The 26,674-nt window shown below is 42.5% G+C and overlaps 1 protein-coding gene and 1 long non-coding RNA gene across 6 annotated transcripts in view; one reads left to right on the forward strand and one right to left on the reverse strand.

Moving 5' to 3' along the window:
* The window catches only part of LOC147029435 (uncharacterized), a 51,887-nt gene that overhangs the window by 18,469 nt on the left and 6,744 nt on the right, over positions 1-26,674 (forward strand). The window contains exon 3 of one of the 3 annotated variants that reach the window (XR_015055907.1): positions 11,664-11,831. The exons of 1 other annotated variant lie outside the window; for it this stretch is intronic. This is a non-coding gene — a long non-coding RNA (uncharacterized LOC147029435). Of the gene's footprint in view, positions 1-11,663; positions 11,832-15,623; positions 15,653-26,674 lie in introns of all 3 variants that reach the window. One more of the 3 variants, XR_015055908.1, reaches the window with a different exon arrangement.
* LOC147029436 (ETS translocation variant 1-like) overlaps positions 16,693-26,674 on the reverse strand; it is a 231,928-nt gene continuing 221,946 nt past the window's right edge. For all 3 annotated transcript variants that reach the window (XM_085872483.1, XM_085872484.1, XM_085872485.1), the window contains 3 exons: positions 22,313-22,536; positions 21,898-21,999; positions 16,693-21,667 (listed from right to left, as the gene is read on the reverse strand). In XM_085872483.1, coding sequence (XP_085728609.1) covers positions 21,443-21,667; positions 21,898-21,999; positions 22,313-22,536 — 551 coding nt within the window. In that variant the 3' untranslated portion in view covers positions 16,693-21,442. The remainder of the gene's footprint in view (positions 21,668-21,897; positions 22,000-22,312; positions 22,537-26,674) is intronic.

The raw sequence follows: 26,674 nt of genomic DNA on the forward strand, positions 1-26,674 counted from the left end.
GGAATTGGTATATACAAATGGGCTTCACACGAGGAACCCACCATTGTTCCAGACTCCATATTGAGTAGATGTCAATGCCAGTAGTATCAGTAGTAGTAATACTATTAGCAGTAGTTGGTGTGCGTGACAGTAGTATTAGTTGTAGTAGTAGTATGTCTGTCAGTAGTTGTATGTGAGCGTGATGGGGAGGGTGTGGGTGATGATGGATCCTCTTATCGTCCACGAATAGGAGACTACTTTGCACCATTGTTCGATGTTCTTTTCGGCGAATTTTTTTTTCTTCATTTCCACGATGAAATATTTCTTTGTTTTACTTTTTAAAGTATTAAAAACGACTTTGACAAATGCATAATGTACTCGTAATGAACACAGAACACTTCGATAGCTTATAGATAAGTTATACCAACGATTGTTTATCGTGTTTTAGTCGTCCACAACGTATGCCCAACGATAGTCTAACGCAGGGGTCGGGAACGTTTTTGACTCGGAGAGCCATGAAAGCAAAATATTTGGAAATCTATTTCAGTGAGAGCCATATTATATATTTTAAGACTGAATTCAACTAAATGTGAGTATAATAAGCCTCTGAATTTATTCTTTTAAATCATGTTGTTATAATACTCACCATTAATGGGACTTCTGGTGCTGCATGGATTTGCTGATGGCTTTGTAGTCTGGTTGGTACTTGGTGAGGTTAAGCTTCATGCAAGCGTTGAGGCTTTCATCCGTTAGACGTGATCGTAGGTTGGACTTGATGTTTTTAAGATGTGAGAATGACTGCTCACATGCATACGTAGATCCAAACAAGGTCAATACAGCAATACTCACACGCTGCAGTGTGAGGTATGTGACAGGAAGCGCGTTCCAAGTTTTGATAATCAGCTGGTCTTCGGGTTGAAGTTTTTTTCATTTCTGTCCACATGTGCTTGCTCGCAAACTCCGCTTTCTGTCGTGCGATTCTTTCCAAATCTTCATTCAGTGACTTGAACTTATACACCCACATGTCGGAGGCCTTCAGGTCAGCCACTTCTGCTTCAAAATCTCTGACAGAGACACCAGGAATGTAACTCAGGTCGGCTGTGTTCAGTGAACACACGTTTGGATGGGTGATGAACTTAAAAAGACGAGTGTGCTCACGAAATTCTCCAAAGCGTGCTTTGAATGACTGTAGGAGACTGGATGTGAAGCCAGCTAACTGGTGGAGATCAAAGGTTTGAGTGGGCTCACTTGCTGTGCATGCATCTTTAAATTGTCTCAGTTTTTCAAAATGTAGTAAACGACCTGTTTCAAGATCCATGATAAAGAGCTCCAGCTTGTTTTCAAAAGCAAACACGGCTTGTTGAAGGGATAACACTGTATTTCCAATGCCTTGCATTTTCACGTTGAGCTCGTTCAGATGTTCAGTCACATCCACGAGATAGTAAAACTTGAGGAGCCACTCAGTTTCGGCTAGCTCAGGATGCTCAATCCCTTTCATTTCAAGGAAAGTCCGGATTTCGTTCAGGCAAGCCGCAAAACGGCTAAGCACCTTCCCTCTTGACAACCAACGCACATTGCTGTGCAAAAGCAGACCGTGATAGTTATTTCCAACTTCATCCAGCAGTGTTTTAAACTGGCGACCATTTAAGGCTCGGGCAACAATAAAGTTGATCACACGAATGACCAGCGACATCACTTCGCCAAGCTGCCCATCACACATCTGAGCACAAAGTGCCTCCTGGTGTAGAATGCAATGGAAACTTAGGATGGGTCTATTTTCATGTTCACGGAGAAGCGCCACAAATCCTTTGTTTTTCCCCACCATACACGGAGCACCATCAGTACACACCAAGATAAGTTTATCCATTCGTAGATTTTTTTTCTTGAGCGAACTCCATGAAAGACTTGAATAAATACTCACCTCTTGTAGACGCTTTTATTGGCAGAACAGCAAGACTTTCTTTGCGCAGTGTATCACCAGCAGCATATCTTGCAATCACACTGAACTGTGACAAATTGCTTAATTCTGTTGACTCATCCAAAGCCAGGGAAAAGAACGGCGCTGTATTTATGTCCTTCACTTGCGTTTCCTCCACTTGGTTTGCCATCATGATGGTACGATCATGAACAGTTCTTGCCGACAGAGGCATGTCTTGTATCCGTTTGATTATCTTGTCTTTGTTCAGAAGATTATCAAAAAGTTCATTGGCGACATCCAGCATGAACGTTTTCGCATACTCGCGATCTGTGAATGGTTTTCCGTTCCTCACTATTGCTAAAGATCCAGCAAAGCTGGCGGAATTGGGGAACGCGGAGTTGCTGCTGGCTGGCTTGCACCCTGCTCAGTAGCTCTTGGCACGCTTTCTTTCTGCTGTCTCCCACAGGGTATTTTGATGCAAAGGTAGCATGGCGTGTGTCGAAGTGCCGCTTTATATTCGACCGTTTCATCGATGCAATTTTGTCATTGCAAATTAGACACACCACAGAACCTGCTCTCTCCACAAAGGCGAATTCTTCGGCCCATTCATCCTGAAATGTACGATACTCCTCATCTTTTTTTCTTTTCGCCATCTTCTTAGCTTTGGGCAAATGAGAGATTGGGAGATGTTGACCCAAGTGAGTCTGGCTGGCCTGCGCACGGGCTGACGTACTCGAGAGGTGCGGCGCGGCCGGCCGACTCTGGGATGCTGTCGCCTCAGCGGTGGCGCGTGATTGGTCGAGATGAATTACGCTATGCATCTCGGCGGCGGCACGTCATTGGAGGAACCAAAATCGCTACTCGCGTCGGCCGCATGACTGGACGAAACAAAAACCGCTTCAGACAATTCGGAGGTGTTTTTTCTTCTCTCCTTCTGCCAAGTTCAGCCCTGCACGTGAATGAAGCACGACACCATTCAAACTATAGGTAAAGCTTCCACGAGAAATATTGGGCTTTCCAAGTTTCAAACTCCAATTTTATCTGCGAGCCAGATGCAATCATCAAAAGAGCCATACCTGGCTCGCGAGCCACACGTTCCCGACCCCTGGTCTCGCGTATGCATAGCGCAATAATTCCCAAGCACGTTATTCATTGGTTATAAATAAGTCACGGGTACCCTAAACATTACTTTGATGTGTTTCGACGTATGAGGAACTTTCAAGTAGCGTGTTGCGAAGTGTGAACAACATTCGTGTAGCGTGCTTACAAAACGTTAATCAAAGGTTAGAAATAAGTTTCGGGTACGCGAATGTTCCCTCTACGTGTTTCGATTTATGAGTAACGATCGCATAACGTGCCTACAACTTATGGCCAGCGTAGCGGAATGTGAGCCAAACACCGAGTACGTCGTAAAATTTCAAGCATGCAAAATTTTTTGGACAACCAAAAAGTACAACGTTTTAAACCAACGTAATACGACCTATGGTAGTGTTTTTCAGCGTGCACCTGACGTATACATAACGTACCCATAACGTACCCATAACGTATTCGACGTGTGCCAGCGTTTTAGACAAATTTTTCATAAATCGGCATATGCTGGCAAAATCGTCAAGGTGTGACAGCCCCTTTAGAATGGGATTAAAATAAATTCGATTCAAATCAAATGGAAGACAAATAGGTAAAGTTCTGCATTGGAGTCATCAGAAGGAACCCAAACAAGCAAAATGCAAAGATGAAATCATCAGGAGGAACATGGTTAGGATTCGCATTTCAGTTGCTACTATACTTCTCCACCCTCAAATCCATATATAGTGTAGTATATAGTATAACAATCGTGCAAATTATGATACAAGCATCAAATTTGGCATTTCTGTTCTGCAGGGCCTTCTGATCAAATCTGCCCGATTGGCCATTTGAAAATTCAAATTTTGAAAAATTTGAAGTCACAGCTGGCTGAAATTATTGAAGTGCAAGTGAACATCCCAGACAGAGAACCAAGGGGAGATGCAGTCATCATTGATGGCTCAGCACTTATCAATGTGCTACCTCCACGCACTTTAAAGATATTTGATGACTTTGCTGAAGAAGACATCATCCCAAAGGTGGAATCCTATGGTGCCGGGTATGAGAGGGTGGACGTAGTGTTTGTGTACAAGAAGTCCAGTTTGAAGTCCAAGGCAAGGTCGAAAAGGGGGCAAGGAATCAGAAGAAGAGTGACAGGAACCAGTAAGACCCCAAGTAACTGGAGAAGCTTTCTTCGAGATGACAGCAACAAGACTGAGCTGTTTCACTTCCTTGCGGAAAAGATGTGTGAAGCACAGATGACGAGCACAGTCATTGTCATAAAAGGAGAAGATGCCATTAGCAACACAAGGAAGTCACTGAATGCTGCGTCTCCATGTTGTCATGAAGAAGCTGACACTCAAATATTTGTACACGCCAGGGATGTAACGACGGATGGTAGCAAGTCCATTATCATTAAGGCAAATGACACGGACGTACTAGTCATAGCAATATCTGTACTGCCATCCTTACAGGAACTAGGTCTTGAGAACATGTGGATTGCCTTTGGCCAAGGAGCCAAGGTGCGATGGATTCCAGTCAATGAGGTAGTTTCTGCAATAGGGCCTGAGAAAGCTAGAGGGATCCCATACTTCCATGTGTTCACTGGATGTGACTTCGTGTCTGCCTTCTGTGGTAAAGGGAAGAAAACTGCATGGCAGACTTGGAACGTCTTTGATGATGTTTCTGAAACATTCACCAATCTCAGCCAGCATCCAACATCGATTCGTGATCTTGACTTTTTTGAAGTATTTTTTTTCTTCAAATTTTTCAATTGGCAGATTTGATTAGAATCCCCTAGAGAACAAATGTGCCAAATTTGATGCTTGTATCATCATTTGCACGATTCCTCTCAAAAAATTGCTGTTATCTGCCCCACTAATAGGCACAGCCAAGTGAGCCTATTTCAAAAAAAAAAAAAGATCAAAGAACCCAGATCAAAAACATTAAATAATTCTGCCTGCCATACCATGTGTCCGATCAATATGAAACTTAAAACATGTATTCCAAATCACTACTGGATCATAATTGTGCAGTTTCATGTTGATTGATTAAGCAGTTTCAGAGAAAACATTATTTAGTATTTTTCTTCAACCTAATATGGCTGTTAAACCATGTGATCTATTAATTATTCCTCAACAAACTTGTACACCCAAGGCTTGGGGAAGATTTGTGTGACGTATCCCCTCAATCTCTCCAGCCGTTCTGACAAAGATTTTTTATAGTTAAAAAAAAATAAATTTTTACACTGTCGAAGCTTAGCTTGTCGGAGAGATAACGCAGAGAGATGCCTAACAAGAGGGGTGGGAGAGGGAAGGGAAAAAACAGTGGGGTCACAGAGACAGAAGGAGATCTATGGAAAGGGATGGGGCGGGGTATACGGGGTAAACAAGATGGACATGACAGGGACGTTCAGGAAGGAAAGAAGGGAATTTGAAGGAGGTGGGTTTGGGGTGGATTAACGAGGGTCGAAAAAAATAGTGGTTTTGGATGGGGGAAGACAAGACATGGTGGTGAACAGCTGTTTTGAAGACCTGGAGGGAAGAGTGGGATTGAAGAGAGTGTGGGAGTTTGTTCTTAAGGCAGGGAAAAAGAGGAATGAAAGAGTGAAGGTGAGCAGCGATTCTTAATTTTGGTAGTTTTACCAGAAGGGGGTTGCTCGCGGACCTTGAGGGCCCTGCGGAAATATGGGCGAGAAAGATAACAGACAGAGCATGGGGGGGGGGGGGTGAGGCCAGAGAGGAGATGGTAGAAGACAGAAAGACCACCGACCAACCTGCGGTGAGAGACCCAAAGACTCAGCCTCATCACGGGAGATACCAATAATCCGAAAAGCCTTGGTTTCCACAGCGTGAGGCCGAGAAGGGTGAGGGACGGGAGCACCAGCCCAGATGGGAGAGCCAGTACTCCATCAGGTTGCGGATGACAGCTTTGTATTTGGTCAAGAGCTCAGGTGTGCCAAGGAAGGACTTTGCATGATGGAGGATGCCCAGTCGGTGACTGGCTTTGGAGGCCAGGTTGGAAATGTGGCTTTCCCAGGAAAGATCATGGGAGATAGTGAGACCCAGAAGCTTGAATGGAAAGATTTCTTCAATAGGGTTGTTGAGAAAGTAGATTAGGGGTGGGTTCCAGACGGTCCTGATGGAGAGACATAATGAAAGTGTGAGATTTGTCAGGGTTGAAAGATATGTTCCACGTGTTGGACCAGCTTGTGATTTTATCCAGATCTGCAGTGAAGAAGCTGCTGCTTGCTGATCTGAGGGATGACAGATGGTACAGCAGAGGGTGGAGTCATCAGCAAAGAGATAAAGAGGATTTTCCAGAAAGTCAGAGATCATTGATGAAACCCAGAAAAAGAACAGGTCCCAGAACACTGCTTTGAGGAACTCCAGCCTGGACAGCAAGAGAGGATGAGAGAACTCCATTAGGGTCCACACATTTGCTGCTACAGGATAGAAAGTCTGCTAGCCTTGAGTGGAGATGTCCTTGGATACCATATGAAGAGAGTTTTGTGAGCAGGGCAGGGTGCCAGACTGTATTGAAGTCACGTGATATGTCGAGGCATATGGCTCTGATTTCATGTCTGGCATTGAGGATCCCCATCCATTGTTGGGAGAGCAGAACCTGGTCTGAATCCAAATTGATGATCGGAAATCAAGCCATTGAAGAAGACGAAAGATTTAATGTCTGAAGCGATGATGGATTCCATAACCTTGCTGATGATTGGTCTGTAGTTGTGATGTACTCTGCATCTGCTGTTTAATTTTCAAGTTGCTCAGATAAAAATTGATGATTATAGAAGCTTGACCTTGAGTTGACTTTTGACCTTTTGATTTCAAAAATAGTTGCCTGATAGATTTCAAGCCTGAGCTTTGATCCATTTTGACTACCACAGCACGAGTAGGGGATTCTCACACATTCCATTCATGCATCATTTGAAGCAATGCACCGAGACACATCTGCACCTGTCTGAGGGATATTTTAATCTGTCCCCAAACTGTCTTGCTGAGATGATTTTAATTATTTTATGAATGTCCATTTCTCTTCACGCTTTATTTGTTGCAATATTATTTCTAACAAGACATTCATGTATGACATCGTCCAGTAATCTTCAGTTCCTTATCGAGCTCACAATCGCTTCCAATTCAGATTTTCACCAAGATTGAATTTTCTCACACACACACCTCAATCTGGTCTCAAAACACTCTCAACGACATCCGCCCGCACTGTGAATCAATAACGCGTGTGGTATCAGTCATCATTGTTTTTCCTCTGGAATCGGTGCGTGCACCTCACTTCATCGAGTCTTCACAGTCTATACTACGGTGACGACCAATCTTTATCTCCATTTTCCAAACTGATGCATTCCCATAAGCTTCACAGGTCACAATACACAATAGAGCACGTTTTATTCCAGTGAAATCTATTGGACTCGCACACGTTCCATGTCAACACTCACTCTGCACCACATAATATCTGATTCATATTATGAATACAAACACAAGAGTTCCAAGTTGGAACACTCAACCTGCGTCCTTAACATAAAACTCAACTTTTCCAATCACACTGCATTCACAAATCCGTCCAGAGAGGTAACTCCTTAATGCAAAACTATAAGATTTACGAATCCGAAAAACCTCCACACAATACAATGCAACAGCCTCACAGCAATACTCCAGTGAGTACAATGAACAAACCAGAATCCAAACAGGTAACTCAACAAACATTCATCCAACAGCATTTCCCATCTTTCAAACCATTACCAGGTCACAAATACCATATAGTGTGCACTTCATAACCTCAATCCACATAACACATAACAATCGCACTACACAGCGAGCTGGGTCTCAAACCCCTCTCTTTGCGGAGGTAGTATTCCAAAGCCCCTCCCTTTTCCTTTTCCCCTCTGCTCTGCTGTACCCAGTACAGCACAGTGAGCTGAGTACCGAACTCGCTCAAGGTACGGCGAAGACTCAAGGGATCTCTTGACAGGAAGCTCATCTCTTGTTCAGCCCCGAAGGCTTAAGCGGTCTCAAACCGCAGGATCCTCTCAGGCCTATCAATAAAAATTCTCTGACATGTACTTTCCTTTGTCAATGCACATTACCCGCTAAGAACAGGCCCGCCGTCAGGGATGGCATCTCGTTGGCATTTGCCGTCCCTCCGGACCACGGTAGTACATCCGTGTCACGGCACCAAATTGTTGTAGAATTCATCTTTAACCGACTCGATGTAAATCCTGTTACTCAACATAAAACTCCAATTAATACACTGTCCACAACGAGAGTACATTTAATCAAAGAACCTTTATTTTAACAAGGTACCACGGAGTCCAAACCACTGAGATGGTTAACATCCACAATGATTTGTACTCAGCTAAGATTACGTTTCATGGCATTTATATGCTTTTGTGGGAGTGGCGGGGGCTGATAAGCATTAGGCAAAAGAACTCCAACTGCAATACGTGTCCACGAGGTGAAAGAATCATGGCAAAAGTTATCAACCAGGTCACTTTGTTCCTGAGCAAGACATTCCTTTTTATCAACATTTAGGTCAAAAGACTCTTGGTTAAATGTTTTTAACCTTTAACCTTTGTTAAAGGTTAAAGGGAAACATAACTGACAGCCAATTCGACTTATAGCATAAAAATTAAATTTATAAAGCACCAGCAACCATTATAATTGAGAGTACATTAATATAATTATTTTTCTTCCACAAGTTCAAGGTGTGGAAGTCAAACACACAAACACAGTTACTACTCGAATTATGGAATGACATGTCGTACTGATTTGAATTTCCTTACCAATGCTTCAGGTGACCTGTAAAGTGATAATTCCAAGCAAGCAAATGAATGAACAAGAGGAAATTAATTATTCAAGCGATGGAAAAAAAACAACATAATTAAAGAGTTGCAAGTTATAAATCAACATATAAAACAGGTTCCCTTACAAGGAGTTCAGACACAGGAGGAGGACATTCGGCCCAGCAATGGCTGAGCTATTATTGTCAACTTCTGGTTGTTGTCCAAACTCCATCCTATTCAAATGCTGAGTGTCAAACAAGGAAGCAGCACATACAATTTTAAAGTCTTTGGTATGACTGTCAGGGCTTGAACCACTGACCACCCAGACACAGAGTGGATGCTCGAACCATTACACAACTTCGGCTTGACTGAAATCTATCTAAAACTCTTCCGGTTTGTTTATTTATTACAAAAAAAGCACACCAACTATAATGCTGCTATAAACTCAACAACAACAAAACAACAAAAACAAACTACAACCAGCTTCACTTGAAATTATTTTCATTCATACGAGAAGGCATTCAACACATGACCAAGGCTCTGGGAGCTTTCATTGCTCAACTATGATGGAAAAACATTCTCCAAACACAAATATCAGAAAAATAATGTTTGGTCACCTGTTGAACACACACATATTCATTATTTATGTGTGGTAGATTGGAATCTCTCACGATGAAGTCGAGTCGACGGGGCTATTCCTTTGCCATCGTGGACAGATCGGTGGTCTCTCTGTCTTCTTCCGCTTCCTTTCTGCTCTTTCCATGCTTTGCTCCCCCCCCCCTTCCACCCCTCTCTGCTGTTCAAATGGTTCTGTTGTGTCGTGATCTGTTCAGTGTCCGAGCCTTTTCACGAGCTTTGACTGGACACAAAAAAAAGGGGATGTCAAAATGTATAATTCTTCTCTAAATTACAAAACTAGACTGCAAAAAAGTTTAATATGTTGGCGAGGGGGGGGGAGAGGCGAGAATAAAATGTTAGTGCTGGATAAGAATCGGCCTCGCGGGATTTGTACATACACCATTCCACTTCCAGATCATGCAAAAAACGAGAAATAGATGGCTCCTTGCACTGCTTGCTATATTAGTGGAAAACATTCGAAAGCTTTCAATAACTGGCCTACTTTTACATTCAAAATACCTGAATTACTAGGGTTGCTTACATACCCTGCCATGACGACTTTTGTCTGAGATGCACCCCAGTTTTTCACTTTCTAGTTCCACACTTTGCCAGGATGCTTCCCTGACCCCTTTTACAGCCTGCCCTTTCCAATCCACAACTTATAGAATATATGACAAGGGCAAAGCAAGATGCCCAATCACTGTAAACAGTCAAGTGAGAGATAATAACAATGCACTTGGTTTCCATGGTTCAGTGAACAGCTGCTGCCATCTATTGGAGTGACCGTGGCCAAAACATTGCAACAGCTGTTCACTCCACAAACACCAGTGGAAACCCAGTGTTTTCTGGTGTTATTGATATTTCTGACATCATTGTTCGATATGCTACTCTGCCCTACTCAAACGTACATTTCATGTAAAGGCTTTCGCTCCCGATTTCAAATGAACGGGCCATCACATCTCAATCAAAACTGGTGCTGCTTTATAATGTGACTGCTAAACTATATGTTTGTTGGGAATTTCCTTTTTGAAGTGAAATTTCAAACAAAGCGGAAGCACAAAACTACTCCAACCTAATCATTAACAATTATTTTTTTCAATTGACAACCTTGTGTGCAGAAATGTATGAAATAGCAATTTTTTTTTTTGAAATTTCCCAGATTAAATGATGGAGCAGAGCATGTCAAATCTTGTCTAATTGTGTCTGGTTGGTTATATGAATGATGTCAATTGTTACATTTCACTCGTTCACTGTTAAGATTTGTGATTGTCTGAAACTACTACATTGAAATTTTCGAATCATTATACTACTAAATTGCCTAGGGGTATCTTCTTCTTTCGGCTGCTCCCGTTAGGGGTCGCCACAGCGGATCATCCGTTATGATCCGTATAATGATTCGGCACAGGTTTTACGCCGGATGCCCTTCCTGACGCAACCCTGGTCGCTTCTTACGACACAGGGATATGGTACACCTATTTTAACAGGGGCATACACTGGGCCCAGTACACTGGTACTCACTTCGCCAAACTTGGAAGGATGACTCAGACAGGCTGAGTCAACCTCCTGGTGTGTATTAATTCAAGCGGCCAACGGGGCTTGAACTCAGGACCTTTTGGATCCGAAGCCGCTACCCTAACCACTACGCCAACACCAGGCGACATCGAGGGGTATATTTCCAAATAATATGAAAAAGGGTTTGTGTTGTCAATGTTAAAAAGAGGATGAGTAGGCTTGTCTGCATAATGAGTACACATTTATACTCGATCTATAATCATTCCTAGATTCCTGATTCCATCATAAAGCAGATTCCACTTTGAAATTATTTTTCATTCAATGCATAGGGTGTCCCAAGAAAGTTATCCAGATTCATATGCTTATACTTGTACATTGTTGTTGTTGTTGTTGTTATTCTCCTTGATAAGGAGACCAGCCTCATTAGAAACGGAAATATGCAAATATGCTTGGTGTTGACTTGGGATCCTGGGGGTCCCGAGTTCAAATCCTGTTTTTCTGTTGAATTAATACCAGGTGGGGTTGACTTAGCCTGTCATTCTTCTAAGATTGGCAAAATGAGTACCAACATGCTGGTATCCTGTGTCAGAGTGGTGACCTGTCCAGGATTGTGCCCAATAGCCCAGAAGACTGCTTAGGCAGCACCAACGCTCTGCACAGAGTATGGTCCCATTGGATGGATGGAATACGCAAATGCACATGCACACACACACACAAACACGAATGGTGAGATGACGGCGACAGCACGTTTTTCCACTTCCCTCTCATCAGGGACTGATGCGACCAAAGACCGTGCTGACAAACATCTTCAATTGGAGTGAAGACTGCAACGAGGGTGGCAGCTTTGGTAGGAGAGAGGACCGCACATGTGGCAGCCAGTGTCACGCTGATCGACATGCGTTCGTGATGCAGCCCGGCCCTGCAGCTATGGCAGTTTTGGTGGGACAGATAACCGCACACGTCACTCGGTGTCGCGTTGATCGACATGTGTTTGTCATGTTGGTGGGTCACTAACACGTTCCGCCATGCCGGGAAATAATTAACTCCTGAGGATGGGCCAAGTCACATGAGAAACATGAACAAATTGTTCCTCACACCCAATAGTTGGAGATGCTAATCCTGCCAGTCTCTTGAAGTGAATGCTGCCAATTTTACCCAACCCCGGGCATTTATCTAAAGCTGAGCCAAAAAGATTTGTGTGCCATGCAAGGATGGCAATGCGCAATGGCAGGTCACTATGCGACATGAGTTCTTATGGAATACCAGGTTTATTAAAAGGAGGGACACAACAGCAAACATGGATAATCCAGAAACGATTGATAGACCATTGCAATTAATAAAGGCAGAAAAAATAAATAAATAAAACACACCTTGTATAACGAAAACACTTAAAACAAGAGAATAAAACATATGGTGGCATAGAACACAATCATTCCTGCACAATGGGGGGGGGGGGGGGAGCAGGAAAGGACTTTCAAAGGATACCGGTGCCGGGGATCAAAATGGCTCCATCACGAACATGTCTCCAACCCACATCACAAAGTATTGAGCAGCACGGTTCAACACACAGCACAGTTCAACAAGCAGCACAAACCAGCCCACAGCTGTGGCACCCAATGGAGAGGCAAAGCACCAATGAGGTGAATAGAGCAGAGAAAGTGAAGCCCAAGCGAAAAGATAAACCGAAACCCAAGAGAAGTGGAAGGTGCCAGACACAAGAGAGTGAACAGCATATGTACAGGCTCTTTTATTGCCTACCCCACAGCCACACTCCGCACCTCTGAACATTATTTGCTCATAATACGGTGCATCACCACCTTCGTGGTGATGAGATAGGCCAATGCATTGCAGCTTACCATTGGGAGCATTTCCTCGGGGGGGGGGGTGCTTGTAATGGCCAGTGCCACACCGTATGCATATGATCCTGAGCTGGGGCTGTGAGGAAGTGTTTATTTTCCCAAACACTGACCGCAACACATCTAAAGTTCACCCCTCCTCCTACCCCACTTGGTGCCTCACCTGGTTCACAGAGAGGACAAAAACGAAGAACATTTTCCTACCTTATGCATACATTAACTATGCCGCACTCACAGCACACATGAGAACAGCACAACTTCATTAACAGGTCCCTGATTGCAGAAAAATGTTCTAAACTACACACACACATGGAGCATGCAAACTTATCATCTACCTTATATGTACCCCCCCCCCCCTCTGAGCAAAATGTGACAAAATATTTTAAAACAAAAATGTCAAAGGTCAGAGCAATCTGATGGGAAAGGATCAATATGTCAGTGGAACTTTCAAACATCAATATGAATGGTACGGGAATATCCCGAGTTGCGTGGGTATTGTTTAGTAAATGTCATTTTGCCCATTATCAATCATCACCAACACCTACACCTCTCTAAGATGTGTGATTGTGACTTGGGGAGCTTATGACCTCATTACTCCTATTACTGGTTAATTAAAAGGGTGATTAGTGAATATTTGAGACATTTGTCTCATATCAAAAAATGTGATCTACACAACTGATGTCACCGCTAAATGTTTAACAGAAAAGGTCGTTCCCATAACCTGATCTGGGAAATCCACCTCTTATTTTTGCTGCTTTATGGTGGGTTCACTCCTGCAAAATTTGGATACAAAATAAAATTAAGAAATTATCACATGAAGCAATTTTGAGTGTTTGCTATTCCACTTTGAGGAATCATTTAATGGTAAATTAAGGATGTCGTAATGGACACAAACAACAGGCACGGATAACTAACGCAGTGTATTAGATCGGGTAATGTTATAGACACTGCGGAAAATGCCGGGAAAACCGGGAATTATTTTATTTCTACGACTTTTACAATCTTTATTTTATTTAAATTTATTCTTGAACACTTTAGTACACAAATGTCATTATACTTCCAGAAGCTCCTGTTTTGCATTATTTTAACTTAAATAAAGGTTCATTGGGGTGGGTGTTCGGGACTGCTTTTGGACTATTTCAATAGCACTAAACTTTCGGATATTTTTTAACGATTGTTAAAATCATTATTTTATCAAATTGAAGTAGGGTACTGTACACACTTAAACACTGCGTGGGATATTGTTCTAGGAACTCGTTGTTTCTTGTGACGGAGATTTTAAGACTTGTAAAGTAAATCCTTCTTTTGTTGAGGGACTCAAATCCCATGAAAATGGAAAACTCATAACTTTAGACTCAAACGAAGGACCTGGTAAAGTGGAATACTGTATATTTATTATTCCAACATATAATATTATTGTGTTGTTCATCTGGCAGCATCATTATGCACAGGTAAGTACTACCAAGTCAGTTTCTTTTGCCAAATAATATGCTTTGTGGTTTGCCATTGCCTTCTCAATATGTGTAGAGTGCTGATATTCTGCGATGCCTTGGCCTACTCTTAATTTTGAAAGGCATTGTGAGATCTGTTATGAGCATCCACAAGAATGCGAACAGATGACACTCCTCTCTGTGCATGTGCAATTGGGACAAAGATACCTTATCCTCTGTAAGGAAAACAACACTGACATGATGCGAATCACCACTTTCAGGGCACCATGATGAGAGTTTGTAATCACATCCGATTCCCTCAGGAGTCATTCCCATCGTTACCTATCACTTTGCTATTAAAAACAGTGAGTTTCCTGTTTGGAATAATTTTCAATTTTGTTTAACTGTCAGGCAGGCTGACAGAGTAGAAATATTATCTCACTCCACTCTGCGCACGTGCAATCGGGACAAATTCAGAGCCAAAGTATGGTAAAACGAGAGAAATGTCTTCCTATTCATGTTCTGAATCGTGTTCAAAATATAACATTCAATTTAAATAAGTTGTTCCTCGGTCATAAACTGACGATCATAAAATGGACGGACAGACATGAACGAGTTGCTTAACCCCACTTTACGCTTCACGTGCACAACATCAATCTCTCTACTCGTCAGACTAATCAATCAATTTTTGTTTCATCTGGGGTATTGCTGGGTTGCTTGATGTCTAAATGAATACGAGCTGAAGATGCAAGGGTTACCACCCAAAGCATCAGCTTCTCCGTGAGGTGGCAGGATGGCCTCGCCTTAGATGCACACATATTCGCATTTGAGCCGTTTCACCTGGGTTGGAATCTTGACCCAGTTACAAACTCACCCTGGTGTCTCGCAGGCAGGGAGAGGCATCAATGTGTCTGCCATCCCTCGGATGGATGTTAAACTGAGTGTCCTGTCTGCCAGTAATTAATTGGTGGTGTTAAAGAAACCAGTGTCCTTCCTGAAAAGCATCCGAGCTATGGGTACCTTGAACAAGCTCCAACCTCCTGCCCTAACCAACAGAGGGCGTTGCAGTAATGGCACAGCCATTGCCCACCGCACCCCTTTTCCACACCCTACTCAGCCACTGATGCTACTCGCAGCCTTGTGCTGCACACGAAAGAAGAAGATAATCAGCTTATCCTTGCTTCCCACGTAGTTAGTACTTCTCGATCAACATCCAGTTGATTCCATCCATTGTTTCTACCTGTCCGCTGATGCAGATCAGCACTAGCCTTCACCAGCAAGTCGAGCTCTTCATTCTGTATAATGCACTTTGACTCTGAAAATCTTTATTTATCATCTGAGTAAATCCCCTAAAACTTGCTTGACACAAATGCAAACATATAATACTTGCAAATACATTCAAGCTCTCATTTTATTGTCTCTGCTTCCTCATGCTTGTTTTGCAGTTCATCCATGGCACAAGCTTTGCCTTAGGGTAAGTTTTAAACATATCCATTATCCTAACCCCACCTTGAGTTCTTCCCAGGTAAATCCACACACCCATTACATGGTTATTAGTTTCAGCCATTGTGCAGGTTGTGTTTGAAGAGCAAAAATAAACAACCAGTCAAACAAATGATGGGTTCACAATGCCACAGTGTTTGCATTTGAATATACAGATGTAAATGATACATTAATGGCACCTGAGAACAGTTTTAAAATACACTGAATCTGAATTACAAATGCACTTGCATAAGTTGGCCCCAGGTGCTTTTCTGAGGGCATGCTGAACAGCCTCATGGAGTTCTCGTTAAATAGGGTAAATGAGGTGCAGATTACATGTTAATTGTGGAGAGAGAGCCTTCCTACTGCACCTTCACCTTAATGACAAGGGTTCTATTTTCCAAGGTTTCTCAGAAAAAAAGGGTTTGTACTTGTCTTATTAATACATTCTGGTGTGGTTGTTAAAGACCCATTTGTACCATTTGGTATTAACAGGCCTTTGAATTGGCTCCCTGCATAAATAAAGAATATAGATTAATGTAGGCCCATCTGCCCTTATGTTATCTGAAGGATGAGATAGGATGTTTCAACAACAGGAATGAATTAAGAACTACATCAATAAAAGTGAGTCCAGACATTTGGATTCAAACTCAGTTTAGTTGTGATGTCTCTTTGGCTCTGTCTTTGGGATGGTGGCATTCATCCTGTAATTAAAATACTGTCGGACCCTGACATTCACGATTCCGCTATTCGTGGACCCCATGTATTCACAGGTCATAAAATGTGACCTGCTTCTACATTCGCAGCCCTGTGCTTCACGCATTTGCATTTTTTTCACGGTTTTTCGCGGCGTGTTCACGGTTTTTCATGGGATTTTTGATTTTTCCTTATGAATCATGAACCGCGGGAACCTATCCCCAATTTTCCCATTGAAACAATGCCCCGGCATTCAGATTCGACATTCGCGGCATTTTTCAGGAACGTATCCCCCATGACTGTCAGGCTTGACAGAAAACGTTTCAAACTACTGGAAACACTTTTAATGAAGACTTTATTATATACACTCATCTGCATCAGTCAAAAAACAAATCTCTACTTGTTATGGAAAACCACAAACAATCACACTCTTTCTTCGTAGAACTACGATAGAAGCAGAATATTTCTGATTTTAAAAACATAATGATGGCTGATATCGCAAATACAATTTTAAAATGATTAAATATTAAAGTGTTATTGTCAATGTAAGTAATTAAACATTGAAGCGCTGTAAATTTTTGTTTTTCAAAAACAATTTGATGAACACTTTCTACCTATCCTTATTCTTCACTGAAAATGGCTGGCAGGATAGCCTGGAGGTGTGCACCATCGTCTCTGAGCTCTCTTACCTGCGTTTGAATCTTGGCCAGGCTATAAACTGTCACCCTGGTGTTTCACATGAAGGCCGAGGCATCGATGTGTGTGCCTTTCTTTGGATGGATGTTAAGGCGGAGGACCTGTCTGCTGGCCCTCTCAGCAGGTTGGCAGTGTACATTAAAGATCCCATGGTGTCTTCTGCAACGAGTAAGCAACTTCTTGCCAGCACCCTTTAAAATTGCAAATTCAAGCCTGTAAAACGTCAGGCCATGCCAGCCAGTCGCATAAAGATTTAGGCCAGAACCGTTTCCCTTTGGCTTCCCCAAGGAAGTTGGAATAATTGGGGATTTTTTAAAAAAGAGAAGAAGAGCATTCTGCCTGAAAATAACTAAAAGGAGAAACTTCAACTGTGTGTGAAGTATATGAAATAAATCTGTACGAAGACACTATATTTTGTGTTGGGGGGAGGTGGAGGAGATGCAAATTCTCCATGTAAATGTATCGTGTAGCACCACCTCCAGTTGTGGGAGGGTATTACAAGTCTCCACCATTTACAGTACGGTATTCTTGTCCCCACAGTTTCCGGTGCAGTGAAGCATTTTGAATTATAAGCAGTAGGTATGTTTTTGCTGATCTGCTGTCAGTTATCTACATCCGTCAGTTCTCTATACAGCACCCAAATAAAGGTATGCATCAGAGGAACATGTTGCATGCTTGGAACAAGATCGCCGGTAGGGCGGGTACTCTGCCAGTAGACATAAAGTGATTCAAAACCTCAACAGGACTTTTATAAGCAGTCAAACATTTTCTTTCACTCCAGCATCAATATGTTGAGGAAACATTTAACTGCTGCCCTCAGCAGGTTTCACTCTAACCGAAACCCACCGGGCATATTAAATATGTCAGCCAAGATGAAGAAGTGCTTGAAAAGGTCACAGGGAAACCCGCTTGCCTTAAACATGTAGAACTGGCACAGTGATGTACGAGTTGATGAAACCATTTTGATAGCAAGGAAGATAGAAAGCCCTTCAGCAAAAAAAAACCAAAAATGATTTGGTCACAATATGAAAGGGTTCCCCAAAATGTAAGGTCACTTTTGGAGGAAATCGATCTTACAAAACCACAACGGACGAATTTCGAAATGCTCAGAAACTTCCCTGACAGGAAAGACAGTCTCATGTTCTCTAATGTCATCATCTAAGTTTTGTTGTGGAAATTATGAATCTAATAAATAAAATTTGTCATCTTTCTGTCTGTCTGTATATCTGTCTGTATTTTTGCGGTTTTTTTTGGCAAAGACTGCTGGGCCAACAGCCACCAAATTTGATAAACAGACCAAGTATTTTCATATATTAGGGTATTTAGGGTAAGATCTTAGGGTAAGATCCTAAATACCATGTATTAGGGTATTTTCATCCACCACCTAAGTATTAAAGACCCTTAAGGCCCTTAAGACCCCAAAGACCCTTTCAACCTTTAACACCCAAAGACCCCTAATACACTTTAAGACCCTAAAGAACCATAACACCCCAAATACCCTTTATGACCTAAAACCCATAACACCCCAAAGACTCGTTAAGACTTTGAAGACCTTGTAGATCCCTAAGATTCCAAAGGCCACTATGATCTTTAAGACCTGGAAGACCTCAAAGATCCTTAAGGCTCCTATGACCCCTAAAACCCTTTCGACCCTTTCTACTCCTAAGAACCCAAAGACCCGTAGATCCCTTACACCCTTCAGGCAGATTGGACAACTTGGACCCTTGACCATTTAGAGCTTCAGCCCACTTTTACCTTTTTACATGCTTGAGGGTTTCGACTTTCAACCCCTTCGACATGAACTACAATTGGAACGTACCCTTTAGAGTTTAGACCATAGAGAACCTTTTAAGCGCACACCAAACAAACATCTATAGTCTTACAAAACACAGACTATACAATTTTCAGCAAGTAATGTGCAAACTCGACCCACCCAGTGGGTGGGTACTCTGCTTTCCATCATAATTACTTCTATTTTTAGAAGTTATCATGTACACGCGCACACTTTAAAATACACCCTGCAAAAATTCCTGTGTGGGAGGGAGGAGGGAGGGGAAGGGGTGGGAGTCTGGAGGGGTGAGGTGGGAGGGAGAAGGGGAATGAGTCAAGTGGGAGTCTAGAGCAGTAATTCTTAACCTGGGGGAAATTTCCCCCTGGGGGGAAATTATTTTTAGGTTGAACAATTTTCAAACTATTTATTGCGTTGAATACGCATCCGAATACGCTTCCAAAGCGATGAAAAATTAGCTGAACAAAAATTCACTGAAAATTAACGTGCTTATTTGGCAACACTATAAAAGAAAATATCGTACTACGACAGTCAACACGATAGATTGTAGGAATGCTAATGTTAAAACAAGCTCAAATGAGCTAAGATCCTCGTCCTCTTAATGATGACATCATAAAACAAATATGACGTCATTGTGATGTATCAGGTTTGCGATAAATTATATATCTGTGCTAATGCCCGGCTCGATTCCCACAAACAGAATTTGAAAAGCTTGCCTAGTTTCGGAGATAATTTTTAGGCGATTTCCATTAGCGGAGAAATTTTGACGTCATAACTTTTTTCTAAGAGGAATTTTCAAAATCGGAGATTGTTACTGTCTGCGCAGGGTATTTTTTTACATGTATATGCCAAGTTTCAGGAAGTTTCGATGAAAACTGTAGGCTGTGAAACAAAAAAGTCCACAAGAACAACAACGTGAGTAGGACTTAGAGATCCTCCACGAGGATCTAATAATATAAGACTGTTAATGTTATGCAATAAATTGAGTATCAATATTTTTATATGCCTGGTGTTGGCTTAATGGTTAGGGTGGTGGGCTTAGGATCCGAGGATCCTGAGTTCAAATCCCACTCGGCTGTTGAATTAATACCAGGTGGGGTTGACTCTGCCTGTCATCCTTCCGAGGTCGGCAAAATGAGTGCCAGCATGCTGGTATACTGTGTCGGAGTGGCGACCCGTCCAGAATTGTACCCAATAGCCAAGGAGACTGCTTAGGCAGCACCAACGCTCTGCACAGAGTATGGTCCCAGTGGATGGATGGATATTTTTATGAAAATAGTTATTGGAATAATTTTTTTAATAAATTTTAGTTTTTTTATTAATTTAGTGTTGATAATGTGGTGGGGGGAAATATAATTATTCGGCAATTTCAAAGGGGGAAACAATACTAAAAGTTAAGAAACCCCAATCTAGAGGGAGGGCTGTGGTGGAAGGAGGGAAGGGAATTGTTGGGAGGAAGGACCCGGCGTTGCCCAGCAATGCCGGGTACATTTGCGAGTTATCAATAAAATAACACAAGGCATTACTTGTGGGTTAGCCATTGTATTTACATAAATCTAATCTGCAAAGGCTGATGGGACAACAGCATTAATGTTTTGTTCCAAAAGGACAGCACGAATCATCTAATAAGCAAGGGTTGTTGTAGTGACAAAGAAATAAGTTGTCCAAAAATTTGGAAAAACATATAGGACCTCCCCTACAATTAATTTACAATTAGTCACTGGCTTTGACATCAATACAAATTTTTATTACGGCCCTTCAGCATCAAAAACCTTCATATATTGAACATTTCGTTTCAAAAGGAGCATCTCGCCACCATTGGAGTACTTAAATTGCATTGGATGTGGCAATAAATGTGAATTGTTGCTCTCAGCTTGTCGGCTCGATGACAGAAGACTCCATTTGCATTTTTTCCTCCTCCATCCCTACCTCGTTTAGAATTCCATGTGGACGCGGTAAACTTGCTATTGTGAATAAAAAATACTTTGCGCATTTTTTTTTTTTTGTGCACAAGGAACGTTTTTTCATCAATTCATGACCCAAACATCCAACATAGTTTTCACTACTACAAATACAATCGAGTTATCAGGCCTTTCAGCCTCCACGGACCTCTAATTTTCGATCAAATCAACTTTATCACTTATTGCAACTCAACTATGACCGCCATCCACATCGGGAGACGAGCGTCTGTCCCACTTGGGACTATTCATATACTGTATATGACTTAATCTTCCAATTGCAGCGATTATTAATGAAAAATTACCATCTCCCGTCACGAGTGCCATTCCATCTCGGGCAGCCTTCCCTACACAGCTTGTATTCCTCAACTGTACATTAAGAACATCATGCACCAGACTCTCAAGGTCATTCAGTACATGAAAATACAATTTTACAGCACCTCACATGGATTGGCTCTCTTGAACATACTTTCACAGGCAGGTTACTGGCATGGTAAAAATCAGGCCAAACTTAGAGCATCCACCAATTGCAACAATTCAGGATGTGCTGCAATTTTAGTTATTAAATACAGTCTCTTATCCGTTGAACTCCATAAACCATACTCAGCTAATTGCTGCAACAGTTGCCAAAGTTGCCGGCCACTCAGCATACATAAGTGTCACGAAACACTGGCAGCCGCTCACAGTGACCCAAACAGGAATGGTCCAGCAGGGAGTCATCATGGTGAACCAAAGGCATCGTGTGATCCACGTTCGAAAACTGTTCGAGATCAGCCTTGAGGATGGGCCGCTGGTGACCCGGAAATGCCAAGGAGAACAGGGCACCCGGATCACACACAAACTTGTACACATAGCGTTCACCAGCAACCTGCATGCAGAATTTTGTTCATCCTGACTTACATCTTTCATGTGTGTAATTATCTTTGAAAACGGTTTGATGAACAAAGCAAAACTTTCAGATAAATTAACAAGCTTGAGCTCTGATACATATCAATTTACTAAATAAAGATACTGAAATAGTACACCATGAATAAAAATGAACAATGGCAATAATGGAGGATAGTTAATTATTCTTAACGGTTATTACAATCGTGATACCTTCTGCATGATGCCTTTTTCATAGTAATATCGCAAAGAGCGACTCAGCTTGTCATAATTCATTGCTGGACGATTCTTCTGCAATCCCCACCTCCGAGCTACCTGTAAAGTAAGCATGAATGAACAGCATCAAACATGTTTCAGTTTGCTTCTTTGATATAACAATTGTTTATTGTTCAAGCATAATGACCAATTTGGTTCACAGCTGCAACCTGTTTGCCTTCTCATGTTAAAAAATAAATAAATAAAGCTTTGTGTCAAAAAGTAAAATGTAAACAACTACTTCAAATAAAATAGATATTCCGTTTTATTAATTCATAAATTAATAGTGCGTACTTGCATTTATCAAAGATCACACACTTCATGTTACACCTTTCCCATTTTGTATAGCTTGCTTGCGTGCTTACTTACTGACCTCTTCAGGTTCTAGTAGCTTGAATTCCAGGCCTCGGCCAGTCCAGGAAATGAGGTGCACATTGGTGGGATTTTCCAGAAGAGCCAATAAAAACTGCCAGAGCTGCAGTGAGCCACGACGATGGTATGGTGGGCCTTCGTTGAGGGGTCCATGGGAACCTTGATTGCCAGACGGCAGCATATCAGGCCATGAGCTATCGCACGGCCCATCACCCAATTTGATCTCTGCAATAACACCGACATGGCAAGAGCATTATCGATCTCTGTTGTTCTTGTTGATGTTTGAATGACTTTTGGTGAGGAAATTGTTTCATTTATGAAGACAAAAATTATATTGCAATTTACTCGCACTGGACTTCTATCTCAAGACACCCTGCATGTACACAATCACCATCAGCACCTGATGTGGGAATTTTAATGGCATCAAACAAGCTGATGATTGAATGTCTGTCCATATGACTCGGTCACCAATCAGTGAATTAAAAAAAAAAAAAAAACTTGTGAAATAATACAAAATAAAAGTGAGAAACATAATTTGAATTTTAGTCTAAGTGTATACATAATTTGGATGTGAGGTGTGTGACTCAAAGAAAAAATCTTTAAAATTCAAAAACAATTCAAATATTATATATATATATATATATATATATATATATATATATATATATATATATATATACATATACATACATATACACAGTAATCCCCTGCTGTATCACGGTTCACCTATCGCGCCCCCGGTTCATCGCGGGTTTTCCCTTGGAACCCAACTAATTTTGTCTGCGGATTCCCCCGGTATATCGCGGTAATAATATATAAAATATAAATTATAACGCGTGGTGCTCGACCAGTCACACAACGCACGAGACAAAGTTTCGCTTGTGAACTTCGAATATTTTCTACGTTTTTTCTCAAAGCCATATGATGCCGCCCAAACGCCCTGCACCTTCTAAGGCTTCTGGCAAGGAATCGAAGTGCCAGAGGAAGGTCCTGACGCTCCAGGAGCAGGTTAAGGTGCTCGATATGCTTTGAGAAGGAAAAAGGTTTGCCGCGGTTGGACGAGCACTGCCAAACCGACGAGTCGATCTCCGGCACCTCGAACCCGATCACTGCCAAACCGACCAGACCAGACGAGTCGATCGGCACCTCAAACCCGATCACTGCCAAACCGACCAGACCAGACGAGTCGATCTCCGGCACCTCTAACCCGATCACTGCCAACCCGACCAGACCAGATGGGTCGATTTTTTGGGAGGCATCCATGCATCGCAGATTTTCACTTCTCGTGGGGGGGGGGGGTTGGAACGTAACCCCCGCGATAAACGGGAGATGACTATACATATATATATATATATATATATATATATATATATATATATATATATATATATATATATATATATATATATATATATATATATGAATGATGTCTGTCAAAAAAGTAATGGGACTGACTTCACAGAAATTTTATTCCAAAAAATATATTGAAATCACAGCTTGTCCCCTTCAAAATGGTTCCCCTCTATTCTCACACATTGTCCATCCTCTTCTTCCACACTTCAATGCACCCCAGGAAGGCTTCTGGAATCTTCCGGAGCTCCGTCACGACCCTTTTGATGGCCTCCACATCAGGAAAGAGTCCCCTTGAGCTTTGGGAATAGGAAAAAATCACAAGGAGCCAAGTCTGGCGAATACGGGGGTTGCTCCAGAGTTGGCACACATTCCTCTCCGCCAGAAACTGTCGGATGCTCAGGGCACTCTGAGCAGGGGCGTTGTTATGGTGGAGCACTCAGGAGTTGTTCTCCCACAGATCCCTCCTCTTGTCCCGGACTGATCTCATGAGGAGCCGGAGGATCTCCTTCTACACGTATTAATTCACTGTTTGACCCTGTGGTAGAAACTCGAAGTGGACGATGCCCTTGATGTCAAAAAACACGATGAGCATCACCTTGACCTTCGACTTCGACATCCTTGCTTTCTTTGGTCTTGGTGATGCGGGACTTTTCCACTGACGACTCTGCCATTTGGTCTCGGGATCGTATTCGAATATCCACGATTCATCTCCAGTAATGACTCTCCCGAGCAGGTCTGGATCGTCCTTGAGGTGCTTGATAATGTCTTGACAGACAGTGACTTTGCTGTTTCTGGTCCTCGGACAACAGCTTGGGGACCATCTTTGTGCACACCTTGCGCATTTCGAGATTTTCAGCGATGATGTTCCAGACAGTGTCCTTGTTGATGGAAAGTTCCTCAGCAATCATCCGCACCGTGAGTCGATGATCTGCGCGCACCATCTGCATCAAACGCTCGATGCTGTCCGCCATTCTGCTCGTTGAAGGTCTTCCAGACCGTGGATCGTCATCAACCCTCCTCCCATCCCTCTTTGAACCTCTTGTGCCATTCAAATGCACGTGTACGTGACATTGTTTCCTCCCCGAAGACTTGCTGCAGCGTTGCGAAGGATTCGGAAGGTGTTTTGCCAAGCTTGGCAAGAAACTTCAAATTGAATCTCTGCTCACGACTCGTAGCGCGACGACTCAGACGAGGCAACGTGTAAAGCCACGACCTGCAAAAAAATCATACAATGAGCGCAGTCAACCATCAGCAATCATATATATTGCTGGAATGTTGCGAAAGACTGTGACGCAACTCGTTCATTCAAGTTGTGTAAATAGAGCAAACAGCAGGCTCAGTCCCGTTACTTTTTAGATGGACCTCGTATATATACATATAGGCTGTCAAGAAGATTGCTGACACAATTCGAGACATCAATACGTATCTGCGTCGATGGATGTTGGTTCGTCTGCTGCGTGGTAACTGCAACCAGGACTATGTGCCGAACAGCTGGTGTTAAACCATGGTGTGACTGCGGAGCAGATTCGACCTGTGGTTTCCGATGCACATGAGCGAAGTGCCGTATATCGGAACACTTCTGACATTTTGTTGTGTACCGGACAACTCTTCTGATCACTGTGGGTGTGGCCACTACAAATGCCACACATGTCATGTGATTAGCTGGGGTGACAAGGTGGCTGCTTGGTGGTCTTGGCCACAACAGGTCAGCTTTGCCTGCCTGGCATGTCATCCACCCTCTTGCTGGCCTACACACTTTGGTCAATGTTCATTGTCCTCTGTAATGTCAAGTTGCACTCAGCCATGAGCCGCCATCTGAGCTCAGAATTGGTAATCCTGGTGATAACTCGGATGACAAATTGCTGGTCAACCAACATCTTATCCAGGTCACAGTTCCCAGCGATCTCTTGAAGTGAAAAGAAAAAAATAATCGAAGCTCTCACCTGGCTGTTGCTGGCGCTCAAGAAAGTCGACCAAATCATGAATGATCTGCTACAGCTCTCTCAAATACCGTTCACTTCCATCCAGGACATCATCAACAGTGACCACCAGCGATGAAAGTCAATACTGATGGCATTCTTTATCACCAATCGCATGCCAAGTGAAAGACCTGTGCTGAGAGTAGCAAGATGCTCCACCATTGGCATTTGTGCGAGATGTGTGACAGTAACACAGTCCAACCACTGTGCCTTCCATGTCTTGAACTCTCTCAAGCTGATGGACTCTGCAAGTGGTGGTGGTCATGACCCCGAAACTTTTGGAATGCCCACAGCAAAGTGAGGACCCACCTCATGAGAAGGCTGTCCCTGATCGTCCTCTGCAGCATTTAGGAGTGGTTGTGGATGTTATTCAATTACAGCCTCATGAAGAGTGCACATTTCTTCCATGTAGGCCTTCTGATGCTCAACCTGCCAGGCCATCATGTCATTCACGGGTGCCAACACTGAGGAAATATCCTCCCGTGGGGCTTCCTCTAGCTCCACTTGATGTAGCTTCTTGCCGGCCATACTGTTGGCATGGAAAATGAAGACAGTCAATCAAGTCCAAACACACAATGACAGCGCCCAGCAACAGCAGGAGGAACTAACATGTGGCAACTTCGCTCACAAGCAGCAAGGAAATCCATCCCCATCTGCCATTGAAACTGATAAAGAACAACTAAAACATGTCCAAGGCAGCGCAAAATGATTTTCAAGCCAACTACGCCATGTTAAGTTGACAAGTCGTGGCATAAGCAACAATCGAGCTTTATTGCGAAAACATCTTCAACAGGCAGATGGATAGATGGATGTCACCATACACAATTGTACAGGTCACGGTGCGTGATGTCACGTGCAGTAATCACTCTAACCCAAAACGTAACTCGGAACGGAATCCCACAGTGATACGAAAAGTTATTTATGAGCTACAAGTTACAATAAGCTCAAAAGAGAAGCAAGACTATAGTTTTATATTTCTATATTTATGAGCTTTGTCTTCACGTAAGTTTTCTTACTGGCTCTTGTTATTA

The sequence above is a fragment of the Eptatretus burgeri genome, chromosome 3 (genome assembly GCF_056783735.1).
Source record: "Eptatretus burgeri isolate ZD-2024b chromosome 3, Ebu_testis_v1, whole genome shotgun sequence".
Lineage (NCBI taxonomy): Eukaryota > Metazoa > Chordata > Myxini > Myxiniformes > Myxinidae > Eptatretus > Eptatretus burgeri.